The sequence below is a fragment of the Coffea arabica genome, chromosome 7e (assembly GCF_036785885.1).
Source record: "Coffea arabica cultivar ET-39 chromosome 7e, Coffea Arabica ET-39 HiFi, whole genome shotgun sequence".
NCBI lineage: Eukaryota > Viridiplantae > Streptophyta > Magnoliopsida > Gentianales > Rubiaceae > Coffea > Coffea arabica.
This window is the reverse complement of record NC_092323.1, coordinates 2,252,536-2,276,839: the sequence shown is the minus strand read 5'-3', so window position 1 is coordinate 2,276,839 and position 24,304 is coordinate 2,252,536. Positions and strand designations below refer to the sequence as shown.

General features: G+C 37.5%; 3 protein-coding genes across 4 annotated transcripts; all 3 read left to right on the top strand.

Annotated features, from left to right (window-relative positions):
* The first annotated feature begins 1,173 nt into the window (after nucleotides 1-1,173).
* Nucleotides 1,174-8,958, top strand: LOC113722936 (AUGMIN subunit 6). The gene is made up of 13 exons (XM_072058686.1): nucleotides 1,174-1,659; nucleotides 1,784-1,840; nucleotides 1,937-2,031; nucleotides 3,155-3,305; nucleotides 3,797-3,922; nucleotides 4,019-4,175; nucleotides 4,421-4,481; nucleotides 4,557-4,833; nucleotides 5,491-5,613; nucleotides 5,876-6,037; nucleotides 6,135-6,384; nucleotides 6,482-6,955; nucleotides 8,179-8,958. Exons 1-13 carry the CDS (start codon nucleotides 1,444-1,446, stop codon nucleotides 8,217-8,219), a joined length of 2,190 nt encoding a protein of 729 aa, XP_071914787.1. The 5' UTR covers nucleotides 1,174-1,443; the 3' UTR covers nucleotides 8,220-8,958.
* Nucleotides 8,959-10,802: 1,844 nt separating this feature from the next.
* Nucleotides 10,803-16,073, top strand: LOC113722938 (serine/threonine protein phosphatase 2A 59 kDa regulatory subunit B' eta isoform-like). 2 transcript variants are annotated; one of them, XM_072059942.1, is made up of 4 exons: nucleotides 10,803-11,269; nucleotides 11,473-11,553; nucleotides 11,879-13,333; nucleotides 15,272-16,073. In XM_072059942.1, the coding sequence occupies exons 3-4, from the start codon at nucleotides 12,128-12,130 to the stop codon at nucleotides 15,629-15,631; spliced, it is 1,566 nt and encodes a 521-aa protein (XP_071916043.1). In that variant the 5' UTR covers nucleotides 10,803-11,269; nucleotides 11,473-11,553; nucleotides 11,879-12,127; the 3' UTR covers nucleotides 15,632-16,073. The 2 variants fall into 2 exon arrangements, with proteins under 2 accessions (XP_071916043.1, XP_027101975.2); XM_027246174.2 differs by having other exon boundaries at nucleotides 11,437-11,553.
* Nucleotides 16,074-19,811: 3,738 nt separating this feature from the next.
* On the top strand, nucleotides 19,812-23,458 carry LOC113722939 (probable carboxylesterase 16). The gene is made up of 2 exons (XM_027246175.2): nucleotides 19,812-21,235; nucleotides 22,487-23,458. The coding sequence occupies exons 1-2, from the start codon at nucleotides 20,361-20,363 to the stop codon at nucleotides 23,022-23,024; spliced, it is 1,413 nt and encodes a 470-aa protein (XP_027101976.2). The 5' UTR covers nucleotides 19,812-20,360; the 3' UTR covers nucleotides 23,025-23,458.
* The last annotated feature ends 846 nt before the right edge of the window (nucleotides 23,459-24,304 follow it).

Here is a 24,304-nt window from a genome sequence, read left to right as displayed (position 1 = left end):
TCTTGCTAGTGATGCCAAATTCAAACTTGTATTTTGTCAATATTAGTTTTCCCCTTTTTATGATAATATTTAGAAAATGGAAACAATTTGTCATCATTTTGTAATTTTTCAAAGGGTATTTATGATGTGCTATAATACTTATTGCATAGTTGAGGTAAATTGTTATTCTTTATCCTTTTTTTTTAAATTTTTCAGTATGGTTGTGTTTGACAAAACTGAAATCTAAAATTTGAAATCTAAATGTATTAAATTACTAAATTCGATACATTCGAGTGTATATCATATTAAATAATAATGAAATAACTTATTCCTGATTTTTTTGAGTAAGTTTTACCGATAAATTTTAGTGCTACTTAATTAATTTAGATGTTCTATTTTTTGTTATTAAACGCATTTGAACATCCTATGATATGAATTTATTAAATTTAAATAATAAATTAGATTATTAAACAAGGTATAAGTAAAAAAATGATACAATAATTAGCATAAAATAAAATTTTTTAAAAACCTTTTTTTTCCAATAGAAGAGGGGTGAGACTTAAATAAGCGGGGAGGAGGAAAGGAGCTCGATTGCTTGAAATTGGAGAGGATGTTCTTCAAAATTATATATTATCTACTTCACATGAATGATATCAACTTTTTTGATAAAATTTGGACAGCAGTTTTTCAAAGAAAAATTGTTACGTTTTTCGTGAAACACATTTCCTTATCACCTATATCAAATCGCTACAGTAATTTTTCTACAAAAAATCTAGAAAAATGCAATCCAAACACAACCTTACACTTTGAGGGGAAAAATAAAACTGAATCTACTGATCATCTTGTGTTTAGATATCACATCATACAAAGAAGAAGATCCATAATAGTGACAATTATTGTTTTTGAGAGTTGAGACTAAACAGCTTTGATGATTTAACTTCTAATGATGATTAATTCAATGAAGGAACCAAAGTAAACGAACTAAATAACAAAACAAACAGAAATTTGGCACAGTTTGACAGCGAAGTTCCACCAAAGCTGGCCGGCTAAACACCAAAGCTGAACGGCACGTTAGCTGACGTCAATGGAGAGATTCATTCAACTTCAAGTTGGGCCCTCCCAACACATTTCAAATTGTTCCTCCCAACGAAAACCCAACCTTCATCGCCAAGAACGCGACTCCTTTATCCCTCCCAGGCCCCACCGCAAAATGAAAAAAAAAAAATCAAAAGGACTGGCCCTCAGATTTAAAAATCCGATTTCAAAAACCCAGCAGCAATTTTAATTAATTATTGACGAGGACTTCCTTTTTTCAAATTTTCACATAATATAGCTTAAAACACAAAAGCTTAATTGGGAAAGAAAAAACCAGTAACCCAACCAAGACGCAGATAGACTAGTTTTCCACTGCTATGCTCGGAGAGGAGCAAATCGGAGAGAAAGGGGGCGTTGTGTGCGTGTGTGATGACGATGGACCGGGAGAAGGAGAGGGAAATTGAACTGGAGAGTGCAATGTACACTAACTGTTTGTTGTTAGGGTTGGATCCGGCGATCATCGGTATCGGAGCCAACAACGGCACTCCTCGGATCGGCCTATTCCGTCACTCCAATCCTAAATTAGGGGAACAGCTGCTCCACTTCATCTTATCCTCTCTCAGAGGTCCAATTCAATCCGCTAAAGTAACTCTTTTCCTAACCACTTTCCCTCTTATTTCTTTTTTTTTTCCCTTTCTTTTCTAAAGATTTAATTTTGCTTCCTAATTTTTCATTTCTTTCCCCTGTCTGGCTGCGGAGGATCTTTCAGGACTTTGATAAAGTTTGGCCAATTTTTGATTCGGCGCAGTCTCGCGATTTCCGGAAGGTGACTGGAGTTGAATTTTGGCCAATTTCAGTGATCTTAAGTTGGAAATGCACTTTTCAGGTTTATGGTTATGAACATTTCCAATTTTAATTTTAGGTTGTACAAGGAATTATAAGTGAGCTGGAATCTCAAGGGGCGCTTCCGAGGAGTAATTCCAGGGTTTCATCTCTGGCTACTTGTTGCGGACCAAGGTTAGTTACCTAGAGAGAGAGAGGGGTGGGGGGGTTGGGTTGTCTAACTTCGTTTTTCATTATTATCAGTCGTTCGGTAAATGAAAGCAATTAAGAAAGATATTTGTTTTGTTTCAGTTAGTTGTGCAAACGTCTAGACTTCATGATCCCCATTGTTAGTTCTGGAAATGAAGAAATTCAGCTAATTATGTCAGTTTGATGTGCCTCTCTTTTTACTCCCAGAAATTAACGTTTCTAGTGTCTAGCAAAATAGCTGAGAGAATGTTATACTCAAACTTTGATATGAATGCTTCTTTACCGAGATGGCTATCATTATATCTTTTAGGAAATTAGAAAAGTGAATTTGTATTTGAGCTTTGATTAGACCTGCTTGATTTTTACCTATGTGCGATTTCATCCCCAATATGTATCTGAAATCTCATTATTGTGCTGCAAGCTAATTCATATGGATTTCTCTATTGGTTTCTGTAGTTAAGTGCAGTTTCTGTGCATCCCGCTGTCTTCAATACTAGTCTTTTCTTGGTTTTGTTTGTAGGGATTGCCATTTCAACAGTTTTGTTACTGACTGGATACTATTGATTAGTGATACTTGAAAGAGATTGACTTGTTCTAGATGGAAAAATGCTTGATATTGTCATACAAATAGGAAATTCTGGAAGTCAGCAGTGTCTATTGACTTCATATTTGTTGCAATGTTAAATATGTCCTGCAATGCCGATAAGAGTTGTGTTTAACAAATTTGAATCGAAAAAATCTGAGCAACTCATGAAAAATTGATAACATCTTTAAATGCGGTGGATGTAACTTAATCACGTTTTTCTGCCACCTAATCTCTATTATCTGGGAGAGATGCCATGCTCTCAATAGTTCAATAACAGATGAATTAATTAGAAATAGAATCATCATGTCATAATTATTGCTAATGAATTCAGGAAAAAGATCTCCAAATTTCATATGTAAATCTGTACAAACTCAAACATGTCATTTCTGCTGTACAGTTCTCTATAAGTGTTTTACTTCTTGGCTGTTGTATTTTCTTTTTTCTTTTTAAATCTTACATCATGATTTTCTTATCATTTCTTGCATACTTGAGTCCATGATATCTTTCATATGGTATTTGCAGATTTGTTGAACTTCTATGGCAACTTTCTTTGCATGCTTTGAGAGAGGTTCATAGGCGAACATTTGCAGCTGATGTAGCATCTAACCCACTGCCTGCTTCATTGACAGACGTAGCCTTTTCACATGCGGCTACTCTACTACCTGTAACCAAGGTGTTTTTTTTTTTTGGGGGTAACAATCATTGTTATCATTAGTTTCTGTTGATTGTTTAGAAGACAGCATCAATCTAAAAGAAACTATTAACTTGTCAGACGAAGAACTATCGTCTTCTTTTTCCCCAAAATATTTGAAAATCTATTGACAACCACTTTCTTGCCAGGAAACAATTATCTGCAAGTCCATTGTTACTACGGTTTTGGTGAATTGGGTGGGATGATTTACCTGAAGTATCTAAACTTTAGCCTAACTTCTTTCCAATTGGATTGATGATACTTTAGACTACTAAATATTCTTCTTGCACCCTTGTGCTCTAAGGATGACCTTGATTTTAACATTAACACAGATTGTCCTCAACCTACATATCATGATTAAATACCCATATGTTGCCTCTTCTTATTGAAGTTTCTGTAGTATGCTTGTAACAATCATTTCAGTGTTCAAGAAACACTCGTGAGAGTCTAATTTATTATTTTTCTTTGGACAGGCTAGAATAGCTCTTGAGAGGAGAAGATTTCTGAAAAATGCTGAGACAGCGGTGCGCAGACAGGCAATTTGGTCTAATTTGGCTCATGAAATGACAGCAGAGTTTCGTGGTCTTTGTGCTGAAGAGGTATTGTTGTTCATCAGGACAGTTTCCTCTTGTTTTGAGTATTGTATTTCATATGGATAATCTTCTCTTCTTTTGTTTAAAACTCGGGCGTTTCAGGCTTATCTGCAGCAAGAGCTGGAAAAACTTCATGACTTGAGAAATAAGGTGAAGTTGGAAGGTGAACTTTGGGATGAACTTGTATCTAGCTCAAGTCAAAATTCTCATATGGTGCAAAGGGCAACTCGCTTGTGGGACTCTCTGCTATCTCGCAAGAGTGAGTTGAAACATTTTTGTAATTTAGCCTGTACGAAATTTTCTGTATAGTTTTTCCTGAACATGATATACTGGCCTGTTTTTTACCGTCAAGTTCAGCTTTCTTGCTGTTCAAGAGGATTAACAAACCAAATTGATTTCATCTACTTAATGTAACAATTTGAGATATTTAAATGGCAATACAGGATTTTGCTTGCTTATGCATGTTGCTATGCTTACTGTTCTTGATGCACTGCCCTTTTGTAGGTCAACATGAGGTTCTTGCTTCAGGCCCTATTGAGGATCTTATAGCTCATCGTGAGCATAGGTAATATCCTCTCTGCAATCATGTTTCCTTACCAAACTGAGGAATTTCTTGTTAAGTGTTGACATTCCTTTACAGGTATCGCATCTCTGGTTCATCTTTGCTTGCTGCCATGGATCAGAGTTCTTTAGTTGCAGCTTCTGAAAAAGAACAAAGTGAAGAAGCATCACAACCAGATGTAAATAGAGAAACGCATATAAATGGATTAGATTCTTCTCATATGCAAGGAAATGAAGAAAAATCTTCTCGAGCAGAGGAGAGAAGTACAAGAGGCCAACCCACTGTTGATATAGCAGAAGTGTTGAGGCGATGGACACATGCCTTACAGCGTATCCATAAACAATCACTGCAGTTGGTATGTCTGTTCATATTGTGAATGGTCGTTGCATGCTTGTGAACCTACCTTGGTTGTTGTAGACAGACATGTGTATCTTTGTTGTTTGAGCTGGTATTCTACTTTTTACCCCATGTTTAGCATGCAATTTGTATATCTTGTTGGATATATGTAAGCGCTTGTCAAAGGAGATACTGTGAAGTATTGCTCATTGGTGCCAGAAAAGTCAATGCTCCAAAATTAGTGGCTAAAAAAGAAAAAGAAGTCGAGCAAAGGATTTTTCTGATTTGGGCAGTCCATAAATCTTTTATTCTTTAAGTTGGAAAAGTTCTCGAATAAATATAGAATTCATGTGTTGTCGTTTAATTTTTTGCATGAACTCCAGATTGCTTCGTACATTTTTGTGTTTGATTTGTATCTTCGTAGAAAAATTTTATCCAATAGAATAAGTTGACATGTAATGTTACACATTTTGAGTTGCTTATTCTCGTCCTTTTTCCATTTGTCATGTACTCTGCATTCAAGCAAAGCCTCATTTAAGCTATAGCTACATGAAAAATGTTAAAACTTTTTCTTGTTTCATTCTTATTGCAATTAGTTTAGTACCATTAATTAAATTTTTTCATGTTACAGTGTTGTGAAGCAGCCATATTTTCTCACACACGTATTCTAGTGCAGGCAAAAGCCAATGATGGAGATGGCCCAGAGCTTCTGAGCAGTGGACAGGATGGCACCGGTGGTCATGCTGAATCCTTGGCTGCAACACTTGCAGAACACCGCCAGCATTTAGCTAGCATCCAGGTTACTTCTCCATTACATGTTGTCTCTTCTTCTTCTTTTTTGTCTGTTTAATATCAGGCTTAGAAAATGTTGTTTCACAAGAAGAGGCTTGTTATGCTTCCTAGGAACTCTCCTTTCATTCATAAAGTTGGTCAGTTTAGGAATGTCTCCCATCTGTGCATACCAGATTTTTAGTTGTAGATGGTCTTGTTTGCTTTTTAAGTATTCAAATTTGTAACGCAAGTGTTGTTTTTTCCCCCATTTTCAACTAAAAAATGTCTAGGTGCTCATCAATCAACTTAAGGAAGTTACTCCAGCTATACAGAATTCAGTATCAGAACTTACAGAGGAAGTAAACAGCTTGTCATCCAGTCTACTTCCCATGGCGAAACATCATGGTAGATCAAACTCGCCTATCCAAGCCCAGAGCAGTGGAAGGACATTGGTAATCTTTCTACGGTGCATTTGACGTTGATGTCTTATTCGTTGTTTTGAGTTCTGGAATTGCTCTCAGAAAAACTAAGTGGCCGAGAAATATCTAGGAAAATAGCGCTGATGAGGTTGCTGAGATGACGTCCAGATTGTCAACCATTCAGCTCGAAAAAGTATCAGCTAGCCCCCCTACTCTTAAACTCCCACCTTTATTTAGTTTGACACCTAATTCTGCTGGGAAAGGCGGGAACATGCAAAAGCGACAGATGCAAGCTCAGGCCAACCAAACACATGATATGCCACAGAAAAGGTCTGTAGACCAGCCACTGAATACCAATCATACAGATAGCGCATCTCAAGGTCTGCTATTTTCCTGCTTTGCCTCAAATGATTTTTGGCGTATTTGGAAGGCTTTCTTTTAGCTGATTCTGCTCTGGTTTTTTCCATCTCTGCGCAGACAATGACAACTTTTTTGTTCAAAATCTAAAGAGATCTGTTAGAGAAGCTGCTCTTGCATCACAAAACTACAACTTTGAATCATCCCAGGACAGTCACTCTGATGATAGCTCAGAGCACTACTTTGTACCACTTTCTGGGGTTGGGTTTTCACGCCTAGGCCAAGCGAAAAAGGCAAATTCCATGAGAACTAAACGTGAGTTCACACCTCAAGCAGACTCTTCATTGCTTGAAACACGTGTTTTAGACGGTAATATCAGAAACAAGTTTGAAGGACCAGATATATTGAACGATGTGGAATCACTTGATGATTATGAAGGTGTAAACGGATTTCTTTCAGCTGCTGGATCAAATTCTTCGGTGTCTGATGCACACAGATCATTTTATGACATCGAGGAAGTTCAAGATCAAGTTTTCTCACCTCCTTTGCTGATGGACACATCACTGTTGGCAGATTCCTATGAAGATCTACTTGGTATGTTCATTAGTTCCCATATAATTTTTTTTTTTTAAAATTTAAGTGCACTTCTAAAAGTTTGGAGTAACAGGGATGTGAAAATTTTGCATTTTATTTAATATATCGATGCTTGGACCATGTTTTGTTGCAACCAATTTAGTGTTAAATGTAGGTTTTCTTCAGTTATATAAGCGCACTGCAAGTCTTTTTCTTGTGGAGAACTATGAGCACCAGAAAGTCTTGTAGCTCAAGAGCATACCAAGCACTTTGTAGAATGTATACTGTTAATTATTATCTATACTACATATAAAGCTTGAGGAAAGGGTTTGGGGTTAACATTTATCTTCACTTTATGAACTTCTTTTTTTATCCTTATAGAAACTACTATTACTTTAACCATCTATAACTACCCATGACTATTTTTACATTTAACTATTTAAGTATATGTTTTCAACATAATTATCCCTTCTTCAATAATAAAAATTTTATTTAAAATATGACCATAAATATTATGTATTTTTTGATTGCACACACATTGGGTGTGCATTGAGCAGTAGTCTATGTAAAGTATTATGGAGTGCAACTGGACTGGATTAGCGTTTACGGAGTTTGTTGCTGTTGCGCCTGTTGTCTCCTAAGTTGAGAGAAGTCCTTCAAACTTTGCATGGGGTTTTATATGCTCTTTAAATGTGATGCGAACTAGTTCAAACCTTGCATGGAAGACTTTGTGAGACAATAAGTGGGCTAACAGTGAAAGAAGTGACCCTCTAGTTACCAGTGCATATTTGAATTATTACTTTACCCTTCATTATTCTCGCGGTGAATATCTGCTTTAATAGCAGACACAGACTAAAATGTAGGAAAAGAAAAACTCTTGAGAGATTTGAAGAACGCACAACAGTAAAATCAAATGGCTTTGTTGTGTGAATTGGACTGGGCAAGAATGTTATCTAGGATCTGCCAAAGATCCAGCGTTGCATTTTCATGTAAAGTTAAGAAGCAAGTAAATCTGTCCTTAGTTATTGCAATAGGGATGGAGTTAGAAGTGACATGAACTTCTTATATCGATTAAAATTTTATGCTGGTTTAATAGCTCTATGGTAGCATACTCTTGATCTGAGATGTAACTTTCTCATGGTGGCTGTTTTTTATGACTTTTAGAGATCGTCATATTGTTTAGCCTTTGAATGACGCATATATTTACCAGGTAGTGCATTTACATGATTAGCTTTTCTTTGCAGCTCCTTTGTCAGAGACTGAAGCTGCCTTGATGGAACATTGAAATTGGGTCTGGCAATTAAAAAAGAACTCCGAGTTTTATACCTTGCTGATGTGCATCCAGGAGTTCTCCATCTTTCACCTTTTTGTCCTTTCTGTTTCTTGATTAAAAAATCATGTCCTAACGAATTTGTATTTGACCTGGTGCTTGTATAATTTTATGCTGCTTTCATTGCTCCCTTCTATTTGTCATCTTATGGTGTCTTGATGTGGGAGAGGAGGGGGCTTGAAGATCTGCATCACATGGTTGGCTTCAAAGATGCATGGGCTTAGAGTTCAAAATATGGCAAGGGTAGCACCAACATGTTCCTCCAGGGCTAAGATGACTTTAGAATCCGATTACCGTGATCTTTGCAGAATTCACCGCCCGGCATATGTTGCTTGAAGCGGGTAAAACTCTCAGTTATTTGGTTGTCTAGCAGGTGTACTGACACTGGGAAGTTGGGTGTTGAAGCTACGTTACTTGTGATCTGTCGCTGGTGGACAGGTACATAAATGCCGAATTAACGCATCGAGTGGTAAAAGTTTGTTTCGTTTGCAGCTAGTTTGAAAAATCAGCAATTACATAATGCTACAGGAACGTTTGTGTTCCAAGTTTTACAACCGAAGCGAGTGCCTTCTGTAGACTAATAACCGAAGGCTAAAATGTACTACTAAACTATGACATGTTGATTAGATGCACTTTAGCAGTCCTCTGCATACTTTTCCTAGATAAGATGCAAATCAAGGAAGTCGATTGGTGATTTGGTGCCTTTTTTTTCTTTTCTTTTTCTTTTCCCCTTTTCACATGAAGAAGTTGTGTAAAATGGTAGTCAGGGCATATGTTGTCCTGTATTTTGCTGTTTTTACATTACAATTGTAGACTTTTTTGGGGTTTGCCTCTAGTTTTGCATCTGTTTATCTGGAAATAGCGAGTTTGACATTAAATTGATGGGAAGAGAAGAGTTGGTTTGCGAGATGTATGTTGTCAAGAATTACACATAATATAGGAGCTGTAGCCAGGGTTGTCTTCGTCCACTAGTGGTTCTGAAAAATCTGGACATTAATACGTTGACCAAGCAATGGGGCAAGGAAATGCACTTTTACTTGTAAATCTTGATTAAATGCCAAAAAGTTGAACCTTTTTATTTATTTTTCTTGGTGGTTTCCTGTGACCTTGTGCTCGGCTCATGTTGTTTTATGGAGCTTATGAAGCGATCAATGAACTAGATGGACTCACTGGGTTATAACCTAAAATTCTCTCCGGCCGCTCTTTGTATTTTCTGCAAGAAAGTTTTCGAAGTTGACATGCACTTTCGATTTGAGCCACCTTCACCCAGCGGCATTGCTTTCGTGATTCAATCGCACTCGGTGAAATCCTTTGTTTGCGCTGTAGGTTGAGAAATGAAACCAGAAGAAACCAAGCAATCCCCATGTTGCCCCCGTAAGGCAAAATGTTTGACGTGCCACCACCACCCCTCCTCTTCGTCCAGAAAATTCATTGCTATGACTCGAAAAGTTTCTACTTCCGCATCATAGCAGAAGTAGTAGTTCCTCTTGTTGCTTGGGCCTTGGGGAAACACAAGTACGTCTTCCACATTGGTTTAGGCCGAAAGTATAAACTCAGTCAGAGCATAAAGTATGGGAATGTGGACTAATAGAGCAGATTAGTAATGGAAATGACTAATAGAATAGAATGACTGGATGCCACTCGATAATTAGCACTCCCACAAGGTAATAACTTTTATCTTGGTCGGTCATCCAAATCCTAATGTCAAGAAATATATAGTAGTGCATTGAAGAATTACTAAATCGCAAAGCCAGGACCAGGAGGAAGAACGGGACTTTTCTGCTCATCAAATTGACTGCCTCACTGGTATTGTTAAAAAGAAAGAAAGAAAGAAAATGACTCTGATTTCACTCAAGCCTCCGGTCATTTTCTATCAACTTCTTGTGGAAGAAGGTTTACTCTCAACTTGGATATGAAGGCTCTTACCTAATACATTCTTAATTAACAAGTAATCAAGATTTCACTAACTACAAAGGAAGCCTCCGGTCATTGGTAGATTGAATTTCAACGACCGAATAAAGGAACCAAAAAAAAAACGAAAAGGTATTCTTCAATTTTACAAAAAACACTTAAAAAAGAATTATTCTATTCTATTTTATTTATAAAAACTTAAATTTTATATAGCGTAAAGGGTGAGGTGATAAATATCAGAGTTCGATAATGGGCATACCTTTCTACTAGTCTCCTAAGATACACGGAGTAGAAATAAGCAAGAATGATTGCTCGCACATATTATTATTATTAATTTTTTTTTTCTCAAATTCAACTGGTAAAAAGAGTTGTATAGTGCTATTCCACTTTGCTCAGCGCCGCGCGTCGAGAGAAAAGCGTGGGGTTTCTCTGCCTCATTGCAGAAAATTGAAATTCCAATTTCACCCATCTGCCATCAACGGTACGCCAACAAGTGACGTGGATGGGAAATACAACAGCTCTGTCGATTGTAAAGGGCAAATCGGGTCCAATCAATTGCAGATATCCGGAAGTGAGAATAAAAGGGGGAGTACGTACACTCGCTACATCGTATGATGGTCGTGGCATTTTCCAGTTTCAGCCTCTGAGGTTGAATTTTTCAGGGCAAAATTTTTTTTTTTTTTCTATTTGGTTTAAGCAAAAGAAAAAGAAGAAGCCAAAAAGGAAAGTAAAGTTAGTGGAAAGAAAATGAAAGAGGAAATCACACAATAATAAGAAAGAAGGTACGTAACAAACCAAGGAATAGTAGGAGCGTTTGAGAAGAGAGAAAGAAAGTACATCGTCAAAAACTACATCCACCCAGAGATTGCTTTCCTTTCCTCTATTCTAACCCCCATCTTCCCTTTTCCCTTCTTTTCTCCTTTCTCTTTTCTCTTTCTTTTTTTTTTTTCCCATTTCCCCCATTCTCCCTCGAGTTGGTCTTTTTACGGATTTCGATCACTGACCCAACTTACGAAGACTCTAATTATCTTTCTGCAGTTGAAATCTTTTGTTGCTTTATCTTATTAATCATCAATCCAGCTAATAGACTTCATGTAAGCATCAAATTAGTCATAGCCTTTATGTTTCCCAGTCTCCTCCCCCCCGCCTCTGTATTTAAGTTTTTGAAACATTTCCTTTGTATTTTTGGTGTTTTTTAAATGGCCCTTTTGGCGTTTTTACCTTTTAATTTTCGGGTGTACTGTTTTGATGCTTCTTTTAGGTGATCTTGATGAAGAATGCTATCTGGGTTTTGTAGATCATGCCCAGATCTTGATGTCCCTTGATCTAGCCGACTAGCTCTGGTTCTTTTTCAGACTGGAGATTGAGGATATCCCAGGTGAATAAACGTCAAATATGTCAAATTTTGCGACTCCATTATGATATTTTTTTTTTTTAAGTTTTAGGAATTTTTTGATAGTTTGAAAAGTTTAATTTGTTTTATACGTCCGGCTTTTTTGGGTTTTATGTCTATTGGGTGCTTTTGTAAACAAATGGCTCCATCTTTATGCTAAATGAGCACGAATGGTGGGGAAAAGCTGCTATTTTATGTAATTGTATGCTAAAATGTTGGGAAATCTGCTTCATACAGCTTTGCTATTTTGTGATTTCCTGTCAATTGAATTAGATTTTCATTTTTCTTTTTGAATCACATATTGCCGCAGAATGGAAGAGACTAGATACTCCAAGGCTGCGACACCTTTACATTAAATGGTGCACACGTGATGGTGATTTTGTGGTCATGAGAATGAGTAACTTAAAAATAGGGATGGAGTTCTTATAGGCCTCTGCTAGTTGCTTTAGTTCTTTTGAAGATCCGATTTTTGCATTTATTTTAGCTTTATGTTGAGCCTTGTGGTCTGAAAGTAGTTTGCTTGACAAGGGCCATTGAGTTGTCGGTCGTACCTTAAGTGATGATCAAACAGATACTCAATAGGTTGCCACGGAAGCCATCTAAGTCGGCTGAGGGTCGTGATGGAGGACCACCTACTTTCTCTTCCAATGCTTCAACTAGTTCGAGGAGCAATGACCTCTCCAATTCTCGGTCAGGGAATTCAAACGCCACATCTCTTGCAGTTGCTTCTAATCCAGGATTAAATCATGGGAATAAGCTTCCCCAAGCTTTAAACATGAAGGTGAATGGTAATCTAGCAGTTTCTCCTTATGAGGCCTTGCCTAGCTTTCGAGATGTCCCAAATTCTGAGAAGCAGAATTTGTTCATCAAAAAGCTGAATTTGTGTTCGGTTGTGTTTGACTTTACTGATCCAACAAAAAATTTGAAAGAAAAAGATATTAAGAGACAGACATTAGTGGAGCTTGTAGACTATGTCAGTTCTGCAAATGGAAAGTTTACTGAAACTGTCATGCAAGAAATCATAAAGATGGTATCCACAAATTTGTTCAGAACACTCAGTTCTCAGCCTCGGGAGAACAAAGTCTTAGAAGCCTTTGATGTGGATGAGGAAGAACCTCTTATGGATGCTGCATGGCCCCATTTGCAAGTTGTGTACGAGTTCCTTCTTAGGTTTGTTGCCTCGCCAGAGACAGATGCAAAATTAGCTAAGAGGTATATTGATCACTCTTTTGTTCTGCGGTTGTTAGACCTCTTTGATTCAGAAGATCCTAGAGAAAGGGAGTATTTGAAGACTGTCCTGCACCGCATATATGGTAAATTTATGGTGCACCGCCCTTTTATCAGAAAAGCAATCAACAATATATTCTACCGTTTTATTTTTGAAACTGAGAAGCATAATGGCATTGCTGAGCTTCTGGAAATTTTGGGTAGCATAATCAATGGTTTTGCTTTGCCACTGAAAGAAGAGCACAAACTCTTCCTTGTGCGTGCGCTTATTCCACTTCACAAACCAAAGTGTATACCCATGTACCACCAGCAACTTTCTTATTGCATCACTCAGTTCGTGGAAAAGGACTGCAAGCTTGCTGATACTGTAATAAGGGGTTTATTGAAATATTGGCCAATCACAAACAGTTCAAAAGAGGTTATGTTCCTGGGGGAACTGGAAGAGGTACTGGAAGCAACTCAACCTCCAGAATTCCAGCGCTGCATGGTTCCATTGTTCCGCCAGATTGGTCGTTGCCTGAGCAGTTCACATTTTCAGGTTGGTAGCTTTCCTTGGGCCATTGTCAACCTTTTTCCTCAGCCTAGTTGTCCAAAACCACCTTTAAACCAAGTTGGGAAATGCAATTTTTGTTGTGAAGTTGAGCTGTTGTCCTTCTTTTTGGCATGATTAAAATTGATTTAGCTATCTCCTGCTCGTTATATGATTGGAGAGCCAAATTTTTATCTAGAGTGTGTGGACATAAACGAGTAGTGGTTATATCAAGAGAGACATTAGCATTTTTTATCTCCTGATGTGGCATTTTCCACTACTTGTAGCGCACTGTAAGTGTAGGTTGATGCTTTTACCATTTATTCTGCCATGTTAAGCATAACGTCAATGATATCCAAGAAGGATAAAAGCATCTGCTTCAAGACTGTTGCAACATCTTAGTGGAGGAATAAACTGTCTACTGAATTTGCAGCTCTAAAGTACATAAGAATCTTTATGACAGCAAACAATGGGTTGGCGTGAATTACACTTGAACAAGGGCAACTGATCTCATCAGCTTGACAACTCTTTAACTTTAAAACTTGGGGCTTGAACAATTTGAAATAATTTAATGTAAAAATTTGAGTTTAGAAAAATGATTTTCCTTCAATCATCCTAGCCAGCAGAAGTAAGTACGTCCTGTTGAATATCAGCCATGGTTTGTTATGCTTCAGTGATAGTACCAAGTAAAACTGCAGTGATGTTGTTTCTGGTAACTGCCTTAAATGATACGCCTGCTACTTTCACTTTACATTTCAAGTTTGACATTTCTGGTATCCTTCCCCTGTGTATATCAGGTGCTCCTTAGATACAAATAATTGATGAACTTTGGGGATTCTTCATTTCTGGTCAACCACGTTAGTCTGCTAGGACCGTCTGAGTAAATCAATTCCATCGCCAATAATATAATCCCCGTGTTACTAAATCCTGCCATATCTGTTAGATCGATAGTTCAACAGCAATTATTGAGTTGGTTAGCTGCATTGTTCTTGCCCATGGATTAGCAATGAATGCATACGGATTTATTACCACGAGCCCAGATAACCTTCGCTGCATATCTGTTTCAGCATGCGCTGTAGCCTGTGAATTGTTTTCAAACGTTTCTGCATGTTGGCCTTCTTTCTTTTATGAACTTTTGCAGTAATTGAAGGCCCAAAGTGTCAGAGTGACATGATTTATTTCTTTTATACTCAGTAAGGTTGTATGGACATCTAAGCCTCTGTTGACATCTTCTGCCGGGAAGTGCATGATCACAAGTATATTTCAACTTGGTAGATGATCATTGAGTATGGTGGGAGTTTAAAGTTTTTATCCCATGCATCATTGTCATAAATTTCAACTCTTAGAAAGACTTTTATTGGCATGATAGAATAAGTAAAGTAGTTTTGTGTCTCTTACGAGGTTGGTATCTAATATCACTTGACAGAAAGCGTGCTTCATCTTGCCCATACTCCCAATACCCGTATGTTCACTTCCAAGAAGGTAAAATTATTTTACCTGATGACAAGTTGAATTCCTCAGAGGCACTGAATAACATGCCTGCTGTTTTGATTGATTTTAGTGATTAATCCCTTTCTCTCCACTTTAAGAGGATGTCTAAATGGAGTTTGTGGAACTCCATCCTTCCAAATTTCAGCAGCTTCATTCTTGTATTCCCACCCTTTCCATCTAGTGGTGGGCTGCTGGGTTGGACTTGGGAGGGAGGTTTCAGGACTCCAATTTCTTTCCTTCAGCAAATGTTTTTCTTTAGAAGTCAAACTCAGATAGCTTATAGTATCTTGCTTGCCACAAATTTTACACGTCTGGGATTTACCAATTTGTTGTGATGATTTCTAAAACTGATACAAGAAAATATTGGTTTATGGAGCCAGCTTGCCTTGTGAACTTAAGCGTGCAAGTTACTTACTCTCTCTCAAATATAACATTATTGGACTCTTGCATCAACAGGTGGCTGAGAGGGCTTTGTTTCTGTGGAACAATGATCACATAGAGAACCTAATCAAACAGAATCGTAAAGTCATTTTGCCAATTATTTTTCCTGCCCTGGAAAAAAATGCAAGAAGCCACTGGAATCAGGCAGTGCAGAGCTTGACCGTCAATGTTCGTAAAATTTTCTCGGACACCGACCCTGAGCTTTTTGAAGAATGTTTGCTCAAGTTTCAAGAAGATGAAGCACAAGATAAAGAGGTTAAGATGAAACGAGAAGCAACATGGAAACGTTTAGAGGAGATTGCTGCAATGAAAGCTGCAAGTAATGAGCCAGTCCTCGTGCCGCGTAGGTTACCTTCCCACACACCATCTGGCTAGAGATTGGAGCTTGTTATTTGAGCGACTGTCTCCTTTGATTTTCTGACTGGTGTGCTGACCAAGCAGGTGTATTTTGAGTCATGAGGTCTAATGTGAAGAAGGTTTGCATATTTCTTTAAATGCTTCCCTTCTTGTACTTGAAAATTTTTTGTTGGTCAGGTTCTGTGGTAAAGGAAACCACCGTGGATCCATAAATTGTCCTCATTCTGCTTTAGATGGAAAGACTGTATATATGGAACTGGTTGGACAAAGTACATTTGAGGTTTATGTCTGCACTGTTATGTGGAGGCATTTTACTTGGCAGATTTGGACTTTTGATTATTAGTTTTTAGAATGATGACTTTGAAAGGGCTTCATTTTGCAGATGTCGGTTTAGATATTTTTGAATTTGGTTTCATTTGTGTACTCTTAAATATCCAATCATATGTGTATCATTGTGATATGTTTGGGAGCTGTGATCTGATATGAAAAGTTCCTGTAGATATTTTTTACTACTATGATTTAAGTACAAAGCTGCAACTTGTGTTTTCTGACATTATGCTTCAATCAAGATGTTTACGAGTTTGATGGGTTGCTTACGAAGAGGAGAAGCTGATTTGGCCAAATAACTCAAGATGTCTATTCGGACTCTCGAGTTTTAGCATTATGATAGGAGGTAGATGAACGTTATGCCTGTCTCTTCTCGACTTTGATTGAATTGAATTCTAAATAACTCCTACATCTGTTTCTTGTGAGATGGCTGCTTGCCGACTGAAAATTTCTGCAATCTTCGTTAGATTACCGTTCATCTAAAATCATTTAGAGCCCTGTTCTGCTAACCTTTTTATGATCATGTCTTCTTCTGATATGCAAAGGTCTACCATTGGGTACATAATGCATGAACTCCTGACCCAAGAAATTCAACCAACTTTTTGGAGGATGTCAAATGTTCTGACGACATAACTAAATTGAGTGGCATAATTGAGCTTTATCCGACCACGGGATGCATGGTTTTCCTACCTACCAATGACCATAACCTTTGGCCTTCCATCACTCTGTGTTTGAAACCTTCGTGCTATCAGCTGTTGATGGTTGTGATCTATGGGAACGAATAACACCTGTTATCAGCTTCTGCCTCAGAACTCCTGAGGTTGTGGTTGGATAACTCCTGAGTTATTGTAGCTTACATTATTATTTTGTCACTTGTCATCATCTACATTTACACCTACTCTAACCTATACTAGGTTTCAGTTTATGCTCCTACCTATTATCTGGATATACTAAGAAAGATGTACGGTCTAATGAGGCTACTATGAAATATTTACTCATGGGTGGGGCCTGGTAAGGTTGTTCGCCTTGCATCGAATTATCTATCGAGCCGTTAAAAAGATTCAACAAAAGACAGAAACAAATTCACTATTTGTTTTACGTCAAGCAATAAGTGGAGTAACTTCCGATATAACAATATGCTTCTGGCCGGAATCTTATTAAAAATGGGAGCATAGTGGATCCTGCTCTAATAGCTCCGAATAAATTAAATACGTGCATTAAGGAATTGGGGTATGGATGGAATATAATGAAATAGAGCCACTTTGAGTTTCCCTCTGAAATGAGGCATGAAATATTTTTATTTATCATTAATATTACCAGACTCAATACACAACTTTTTATTGAATCAATAAAAAAAATTATGGCAAATTTGACTTCATTCATTTTGTTTTTCTTTATGACTTTTTCTATAACTATAATCCATGGATAAAATAAATACGATAAAAGCCAATATATATTATAAGGACAAAGGGAATCGATGGGAATTAAATCACCATCGAATCGTACGGATGCACAACGCCCATATATATCTTAAGTAAAACCACATTAAGTGACAACTTTTTGATGGGATCCTTGCATGCCTTCCATCCCCGCACTAAAGGTGGTGGCCAACTCCGCCAAAAGAGTTGGTTATTGTAGCTTACATATTATTTTGGTGGCGGAGGAGGAATAACTTGTATCATGTGGCGAAGTAATCATTCTGACCACTCTCTAGCCTCCACTCTTCTAGAGGGAAGTCTCAGTATGATGAAATACCGAAAGAGCGCCTGGTAAAGTTGTATACTTTCGTCACCGCCGCGCAAGAAACGACACGTGCATGATGGCTTTCAAGGGTGGCCGTGCGTTCGGGGAAGGGCACCCTCTCTAACCACTATTTCGGGCAACCGCTGCACATCAGGATTTGCTTCAGAAAAGTGCTCAGGAAGAGGAGGATCACGAAGGTCCCCTTCTCGTTCCAATGTTCCCCCAAGGGACAGTCGCCTTCTCTAGCAGGTAGAATGCCGAGCGGTTGTTTGTTCTCTCAAGGCACAAACGGTTTGGCACTTTTGTGTGCGCGCGGTCGCGTGTGGAATCCCCAGCGACTGCCTTGAACCGTGAAAGAGGTCATTAGTATTGAAAGACAAACCAAATTACTAGATACTTGTTGTGTTGATGTTAAGTCGGGATCTATGGTAGTGTCATAATAATCCGAGGTGATGACTAGTGTTGGATTGATTCAAATTGATTAAGACAAAGACGAAAAGAAAAAAACACTTCTCGATTTACCAACCAATAACTTTCAAACTCGCTTAGTCTTGTTGGCTCAATTGGTGTAAAATGTGAAATTTATGTGTAACAAATCCAAACGGCTCAAACTTGAATTGATTTTGATTCAATGAAAATTGGTTTGAGTTTGACAAAGTGGCAATGCTTACGGCTTAGGTTTCGTTTGATAAAACTGAAATACTGAAATAATTCTGAATTCTGAATTCTGAAGTCTTAATTCTGAAATTTGAATACTGAAATAATTAATTTGCTGAATTTTAAGCACTGAAAAAATATATGAATGTCTGAATTTTAATGCTAAACCTATTTATACTGTTTGATAAATATTTATAGCTGAATGTTTAATAAGTTTAATTTGACAATTTTGCCCTTATATCCTTTCATTCAAAAAAGAAATAGAATTTATGATTTAATTAGTTTAAAATTGTAAGGTATGAAAATGACAATATTTATTTTAAATCAACTTAATATAAAAGATGAAATATATTATATGAGAAGTATGGAGAAGATGTAAAAGTCATTAAAAAGGGAAAAAAAAGAAACTAAAAATCATTAGATAGAGAATCTTAAGTTGTTTAATTAGATAAGAATTTTGAACATAATTAACAAACAAGGATAAATTTGGTAGATAAGATAAGGTAGTTGAAGTAATTCTATTGATTCTTATCAGAATTAAGCATTCAGTTAGGATTCTTGCGCTGAAAAAAATACACAGGTTCAGCACTGCTTAACAAGTTCAGCAAATAGATTTTCATTTATCAAACACTCAAAACATCTGAATGTCTGAAAAAATTCAGATTCAACACTTTTTTATATTATCAAATAGACCCTTAGTTTGAAAGTTTGAGAGAGGGGGAAAAAGAGAAGTTAGGAGTCTATTAAGGAAAGAAAAGGAAAGATTTTAAGAGAATTGAAGTGGTCAATTGATAAACTTCTCTCCATATGGAGAGAAAGTGCAAAGTAAAAGTATTGGAACTTTTGAAACACCAACTTTTTTTTTTTCCAAAATAAACTTGTCAAGCAAATTTTAATAAAAATCATGTCCTAAATCATTCCATTTCTATCTTAAAACTCCAAAACATACTCACATTTTTTTCTCCTCTCTTTTTATTATAACTCAAAATTTCTTTTTATTTTCCATGCTCTTGTAAACTTTCAATCTAGGACTTAGAGTCTCCCTAAAAAAAAAAAAAATTCTTCAACCCTAGCGTCATTTCCATTTGTGCATGAGAAATTGAGGATAATACTCTACATATAACATCCAAAATGTGAAATTCATGCTCTTACCCTTTCTTGGTTGTAAGTAATTTTGATGGTAGGAAATCAACAAATGCTTAGCTAATTTATACTCGATTTATCATTTAAATGCATACAATCATAGCTAAGTACTCCCTTATAATGAGTGCTCATTATACTCTTGAATCTTGATGCACAAACCCCAACTACATAATATATATTTTTTCCCTTTTCTAAAGTTAGGGGTAAGAATTGTTGTAAAATTTATTGTAATTTGTAAAAACTAAAAAGTCGAGGGGCAGTTTAAAGCAACGGCCGCCAGATGCGGCACATCCGCAACACCTGCTGCTTGAGTTTGACAACAAAAATAGACCCCCAGGAAGAAGATCAATCCTCTTCCTCTGGGGAATTACCAACGACAAAATATCACAACAGCCACAGTTCCCCAGGAAACATCCGAAAAGTAAAACTTACACTGCTACTATTTGCGCCTTACTGCTGTTGTTGATTGGAAAAACGAGATACTAAAAGAAAGGAGATACTAAATACGAGTAGTAGTAAGTAAGTAAGTATGTCCATTCCATGAAAATGATAACGATGATAAATTTGTAATCTTCTCCAGCCACCGTCTTTTTTTGCCACCTCTCTTCCTCCCTCTCCCTCTCTCTACTCCAATCATCGGTTTGGACGGTAACCTGCATCCCAAAAGAAAAACTAAACCCCAAAAAAAAAAAAAAGGTGCAATCTTGCCGTTTGTCAGAGCCCGAGATTCAATTCCTGACTTCACTTGGATGTTGTGAATCGGAGTTTCGAATCTAGTCAGCTCAATTCAATCTTTTCCGTCGGAAAATCGGTATTTTCCCTGGGTTGTTGCGGTAAACATGTCTTTGTTATCGAGATAAAGATTAGAATTAGGGAAATGCCGAGCGTCGGTTTGAAATTGTACAGTATCTATTTTAAGTTTATGCTGAAGCAACGGTTGCAGAACCGACTGCAAAACCCTCAAGCCGATGATGGCCTCAGCTCATCCTTTGGAGTCACCTCTCGTCCTCGTGAGGAGTCCATCGCCGCCGCCAATCCTTCCTTCACCGACGGAGTTGCCACCAAGGACATCCACATCGACCCCTTGACCTCTCTTGCCCTTCGAATCTTTCTTCCTGACTCCTGCCACGATTCCGCTTTCAAGTCCCAATCCATCAAATCAAGGGCTAAGGATATTCGACCATTCGATTATTCTGATCCCAGATCCGATCCGAACCAACTTCTTCTCCGGCGGAACAGCTATGGCTCTGCCAATGGAGTCACTACCACGACGCCGACCGTGACCGTCCGGACTCAGAATCATCGGAGAAATAGCTATGGCTGTAGCAGTGACGATGTCAATTTGAAATCGGATAGTGGGGTTTACGGAGGATATAATCCTGGAAACAAAAATTGTCGAAAATTGCCCGTTATGTTGCAGTTTCACGGTGGAGGGTTCGTGAGTGGGAGCAATGCTTCGGTGGCGAATGATTTGTTTTGCAGGCGGATTGCCAAGGCGTGTGATGTCATTGTGTTGGCTGTTGGTTACAGGTTAGCCCCTGAGAATCGGTATCCGGCTGCATTCGAGGATGGGTTGAAGGTGCTGCATTGGTTGGCTAAGCAGGCCAACTTGGCCGAATGTAGCAAGTCCTTGGGGAGCAAGCGGGGCGGTGGGCCAGATTTGAGAAAGTCAGATGTTCATGGGCACATTGCAGATGCATTTGGGGCATCCATGGTGGAGCCATGGTTGGCTGCTCATGGCGATCCATCAAGGTATGTTTAGCTGGTGCTGCTATCTTTCCATCTTGTTAAAGACCTGAAAAGGGTGCTGTTTATCTTCTTTTACTGGTTCTGTGTGCTTTAATTGGCTTGCGTCTATTATGGATCATTCTTGCGAGAATGTTAACGATACCAGTTGTAATGGCATGGTCGCTAAAGCATGGTAATGTATAGATAATACGATGGTACCAGAGCTTCCTAAAATAAGGCTTGCAATTTTACTCTGAAAGCTTTTCAAGGCATCCTAACTTATTGACTATTACAATGACATCCTTCTCAAACAGTTGATTACTTCATTACTATCTTCACCATAATATACACGCACGGCCTTTTCTTTTCTCCCCTTGTTCTTTATTACGTGATCTTTGATAGTTTGGTAAGGTTTAGAATTTTTTGAAACAATAACAGTAAAGACTACAAAGGCTAAGTTCGGTATTGACGTCTCTGGAGGGTAATAATGGTGAATCTTGTTCAGAAAATGAGCACAGGCTATCAGAAACTAACAACCCTAAGGTTTCTTCTTGTTGAATGTAATTAAAAGGTGTCCATACATTGCTACTGAAAATTAGCAGCCAAGAGGCGTAGCTGTAGTTTCTTCTTGTTTTATTTAATTAAATGATCATGCTGATAGTGAATTTGGTCACTCTGGCATTTCTGCGAGGTAGCAATCAAGTGGGAAGTGTATAAAAAAAGAAAAAAAACTCTTAGGAGAAACCAAACATTTGGCCTTTTAGTTCAAGAGTGTTCTTTGTCCCCCCAAAGCTTGAGAAATCATGACATTCTTTGGTTCTTTATTTTCTTAATTCTTTAAAAATGAAGGGTTACGTAGCTTCTTCTTCATCATTTTATGTTTCTTCTATAATACTTCCAATGATGAACATCCATAACATTCTTTTGTTTTGCTACATGCTGCAATTGCATACTTCAGGCACTCTGACCATATTATTTTACTTTGACATTATTTGTTTAGGCTTTGATATGTTTGCTGCAAGAAGCTCACTAGATCAATTCATCTGAGAATGTGTCCTCAATCTGCTAGATACCCAAGATTTATATTTAGATGGAACTATCAAGAGCAAGATAGATGTGTACTCGTAAATTAATTAGTTAGTTGAGAATGCCATTATGTATCTAGCACACTCCCCTCCACCCCATCCCACGGGTGGGGGGGAGAGAAGCTGCTTGTATTGTTTTCTTTGTTTTGTTAAGGCAGTATCAATGAGTCTCTTTTATCTTTTGAAACAGATGTGTTCTACTTGGTGTGAGTTGCGGGGGTAATGTTGCTAATTATGTGGCTCGAAAAGCCGTAGAAGCAGGAAAGCTTTTGGACCCAGTCAAGGTGGTGGCTCAGGTTTTGATGTATCCATTTTTCATTGGAAGTGTTCCGACACATTCTGAAATAAGACTAGCAAACTCCTATTTGTATGACAAGTCTATGTGCATACTTGCGTGGAAACTATTTCTCCCCGAGGAACAGTTCAACCTGGATCATCCTGCCGCTAACCCACTTCTCCCTGACCATGGACCACCTTTAAAGCAGATGCCCCCAACATTGACAGTTGTAGCAGAGCATGACTGGATGAGAGACCGGGCTATTGCTTATTCACAAGAGCTGCGAAAGGTGAATGTTGATGCTCCTGTTTATGAGTACAAGGATGCAGTTCATGAATTTGCAACTCTTGGTATCCTTCTTGGTAGTCCTCAGGCACAAGCTTGTGCTGAGGACATTGCCATCTGGGTGAAGAAGTATATATCACTCCGAGGTCATGAGTTCTCTTACTGAGTTGGGTGTATCTTCCTGCAACGACAGTCTTCACAATAGACTTGTCATCAGAGTGCATGCCGTTGTGGTTTGTACCTGGTTCTTGAGGTGTCTTCTGGTTGAAGAGTATACAGCATCCTGTACGACGGCTATTATGTTATAGCTGCTGATGCTGAGGGTTCAGTTATGGTTCAACTGCACATGAAGCTGTATACCATGGTGTTTTAAGTCTGGCTCTTGTAGTATCAAATACTTTTGAGGTTGTGTTTATTTCTTTTGTTCTTTCTTTCTTTTTGTAAGATAGACACTTGCCGGAGCCCAGGATTCCATTGAATTTTGTCGAGCCACGAGGTTTGTGTTTAAAAGTACCATGGTGGACGGTGATGGCAGAATTTTCCCATGTATTAACTGTACTAGTACTTGTGATTAATAGAATCGACATTTTCATTTTTCAATTTCTGCTTTCTTTCGTTAAATTAATTGTTAGAAAATGTTGAGATGACGTAAACAACAATAATATCAATGAAAGAAAATGCTAATTCAAATCAAAAGTTTATATACATGTGAGTGTAAAATTAAATGTATTGGCAACGTCAAAGAAGGAAGAAGAAAAAGGATGAAAAAGAAAGAAAGAAAATATATGAAAATTAAAATATAAGAAAAAACACAGACAGAGTGAAACTTAAAAGAAAAACATATAACAACGTGGGCATATTTATTTGACATATAAGTTGAGAATCATTAGAAGGTTAGTTGTGATGCTAGTCATTTCGAGGAAATTTTTTTTGTTTTTGTGAAAACATGGAGAAGATTGCTATTAACCCCATATTTATATTGGTGCAATATGTAATTAATTTGAAATATATATATATATATATATATCCTAATCAGGGTATTAGAGTCATTTCACCACTATTGATGTCAATAATGGGCTCCAATTGAGTGATCGAAGAGGTATGTGATTTTTTGAAAATTGAAGGAAGGACAGCGATATTATTAAAAATCAAATTATTCCTATAATTTTATGCAAAAAATGCAGAGAGCACATCTTTTTGATAAAAAGGAATTTCATCAACGAACATTGTTATGGTAGAAATCATTTAACACCATTTTTATTTATATCACAAAAATCTACATTAATAGAATAAACATACACTAGAAAATTATGAACAAATTTAAAAAATATAAAAAAATTTAAACCGTCTTTCAATGAGATAAACTCCCTTCTAACATCAACTGCTTTTGATCATTATCAAAAAAAAAATCAACTGCTCATGAGTGATCATTGCAGCTCCCTCCTT

Coding starts and splice junctions, on each gene's coding strand:
- LOC113722936 (XM_072058686.1), top strand. CDS start 1,444: ATGACGATGGACCGGGAGAAGGAGAGGGAAATTGAACTGGAGAGTGCA. Junction 2,032..3,154: donor GCTACTTGTTGCGGACCAAG/GTTAGTTACCTA, acceptor TGGTATTTGCAG/ATTTGTTGAACTTCTATGGC. Junction 6,385..6,481: donor TACAGATAGCGCATCTCAAG/GTCTGCTATTTT, acceptor ATCTCTGCGCAG/ACAATGACAACTTTTTTGTT.
- LOC113722938 (XM_072059942.1), top strand. CDS start 12,128: ATGATCAAACAGATACTCAATAGGTTGCCACGGAAGCCATCTAAGTCG. Junction 13,334..15,271: donor TGAGCAGTTCACATTTTCAG/GTTGGTAGCTTT, acceptor TTGCATCAACAG/GTGGCTGAGAGGGCTTTGTT.
- LOC113722939 (XM_027246175.2), top strand. CDS start 20,361: ATGCCGAGCGTCGGTTTGAAATTGTACAGTATCTATTTTAAGTTTATG. Junction 21,236..22,486: donor GCTCATGGCGATCCATCAAG/GTATGTTTAGCT, acceptor CTTTTGAAACAG/ATGTGTTCTACTTGGTGTGA.